Source organism: Caenorhabditis briggsae, assembly GCF_000004555.2.
Source record: "Caenorhabditis briggsae AF16 supercontig from assembly CB4, cb25.NA_005, whole genome shotgun sequence".
In the NCBI taxonomy this organism is placed as follows: Eukaryota; Metazoa; Nematoda; class Chromadorea; order Rhabditida; family Rhabditidae; genus Caenorhabditis; species Caenorhabditis briggsae.
In genome coordinates this window covers 5725-7097 of record NW_025543258.1, presented here as the reverse complement: position 1 = coordinate 7097, position 1373 = coordinate 5725, and the positions used below count along the sequence as shown (strand labels likewise).

At 36.5% G+C, this 1373-nt stretch overlaps 1 protein-coding gene across 1 annotated transcript in view; it reads right to left on the bottom strand.

The window, feature by feature from the left end:
- Window positions 1–659, bottom strand: part of CBG23561 — a gene marked incomplete at both ends in the record, with an annotated part of 1536 nt that extends 877 nt beyond the window's left edge. The window contains 3 exons of the mRNA XM_045240901.1: window positions 55–209; window positions 319–414; window positions 463–659. Coding sequence (XP_045091111.1) covers window positions 55–209; window positions 319–414; window positions 463–659 — 448 coding nt within the window. The remainder of the gene's footprint in view (window positions 1–54; window positions 210–318; window positions 415–462) is intronic.
- Window positions 660–1373: the final 714 nt, after the last annotated feature.

The following is a 1373-nucleotide window of genomic DNA, read 5'->3' as shown; positions in this document are numbered from 1 at the left end:
ATTCAAATTCATGAAATTTGAGGTCAGGATAAGCGAGAATGCTTGTCAAATCACTAATTGCACGATTTCCATCCGTATATTCGATTTCTTCGTCATCGAATTTCACAATAATTGCATCAGATTTTGATTTAATTGAAATCTCTGTGAAGGTCGGAATCCAAGAGTCCGCTAGAGCGCGGAAGGACTTGCACACGTGGCGGAAGACGAATCTGAAAATTTTAAAATTTTTCGATCTCCAAAATGCTCGTTTTTTTGAATTTGAAATCGTTAAAAAATATATGAACATTCAAAATTTCTCAATGGAGCGCATTTACTGACCGATAGTCTTCTTGATAATCTTCTCCCAAATTTTCACAAATTTTCTGGAAAACATCCACTGGCATATCAGTAATTGTACGATATTTCGGGTCCTTGCTGAAAAATCGATAATTATACTGGACAAACCGACACACAGACAGACACCTTCTATCATAATCCAAATCGAAATTTCCCGCCGAAAATCGCTGAAACCAGAATTCAAACTCGATAAAATTGATTGAATCTAATTCCATTCTGTTACAAAAATTCTTGTAACACTCGAAAATCGGCAGTCCTGAACGAAATTCGTAGTAAATAATTTTGGGATCTTTTAGACATGCTTCGTCGAGTTTTGAGGACATTTTCTGGAAAAAAACGGCGCTTAAAATTGAAAGAAAAGAATTTCGAGTGTAAAAACGAAGGAAAAACCTAACAAAACGAGGGGAAACACCGCTGAAAATTCGTTTTAAAAAGCAAGAAACACAAAAAAAATGAATGCGCGTAAGGTGTTGCGCAGAGTACGCAACAAGAATGACGAAGTGTTCTGCGGACCATGCGCAAGACCTGACGCGCATTCATCCCTGATCCTTTTCTATACAGCATCCTCATCATTTCCAGCGTTAGTCGACTTGAAAAACTTCGAATCGCCGAAAAATAGAATTTCAAAGATCTGAGGAGCAATGGAATCCAAGAATTCACAAAAGAAGATGACATTCATCGGCTAGTAATCGATATGGATTATAATAAGTTGGCTGACAGTACGAAAGTCCGAATTTTGACTCAAATGCTCTTTCAAAAAAGCCTAGTTGATAAATAAATAATGATTATCGCTGTTATTGTTGAATAAAAAATTGTTATTTTTTGCAATTGATGCTTTGAGGTTTATGCTTTGAAAATCTGGGGGCTAAGGTATGAGGCGCACCTAAATTTTTTGAATTTGGCGCCAAAATGCGGGTGTCCCAGTATAAAGGAAACAAAGGGTTTTTGCCTAAGCCTATAATTTTGAACAAAAAACAAAAAAAAACCCGAAAAAAGTTTCAGGGCAAAAATGTGCGATTTCCACTGATTTTCGCCAA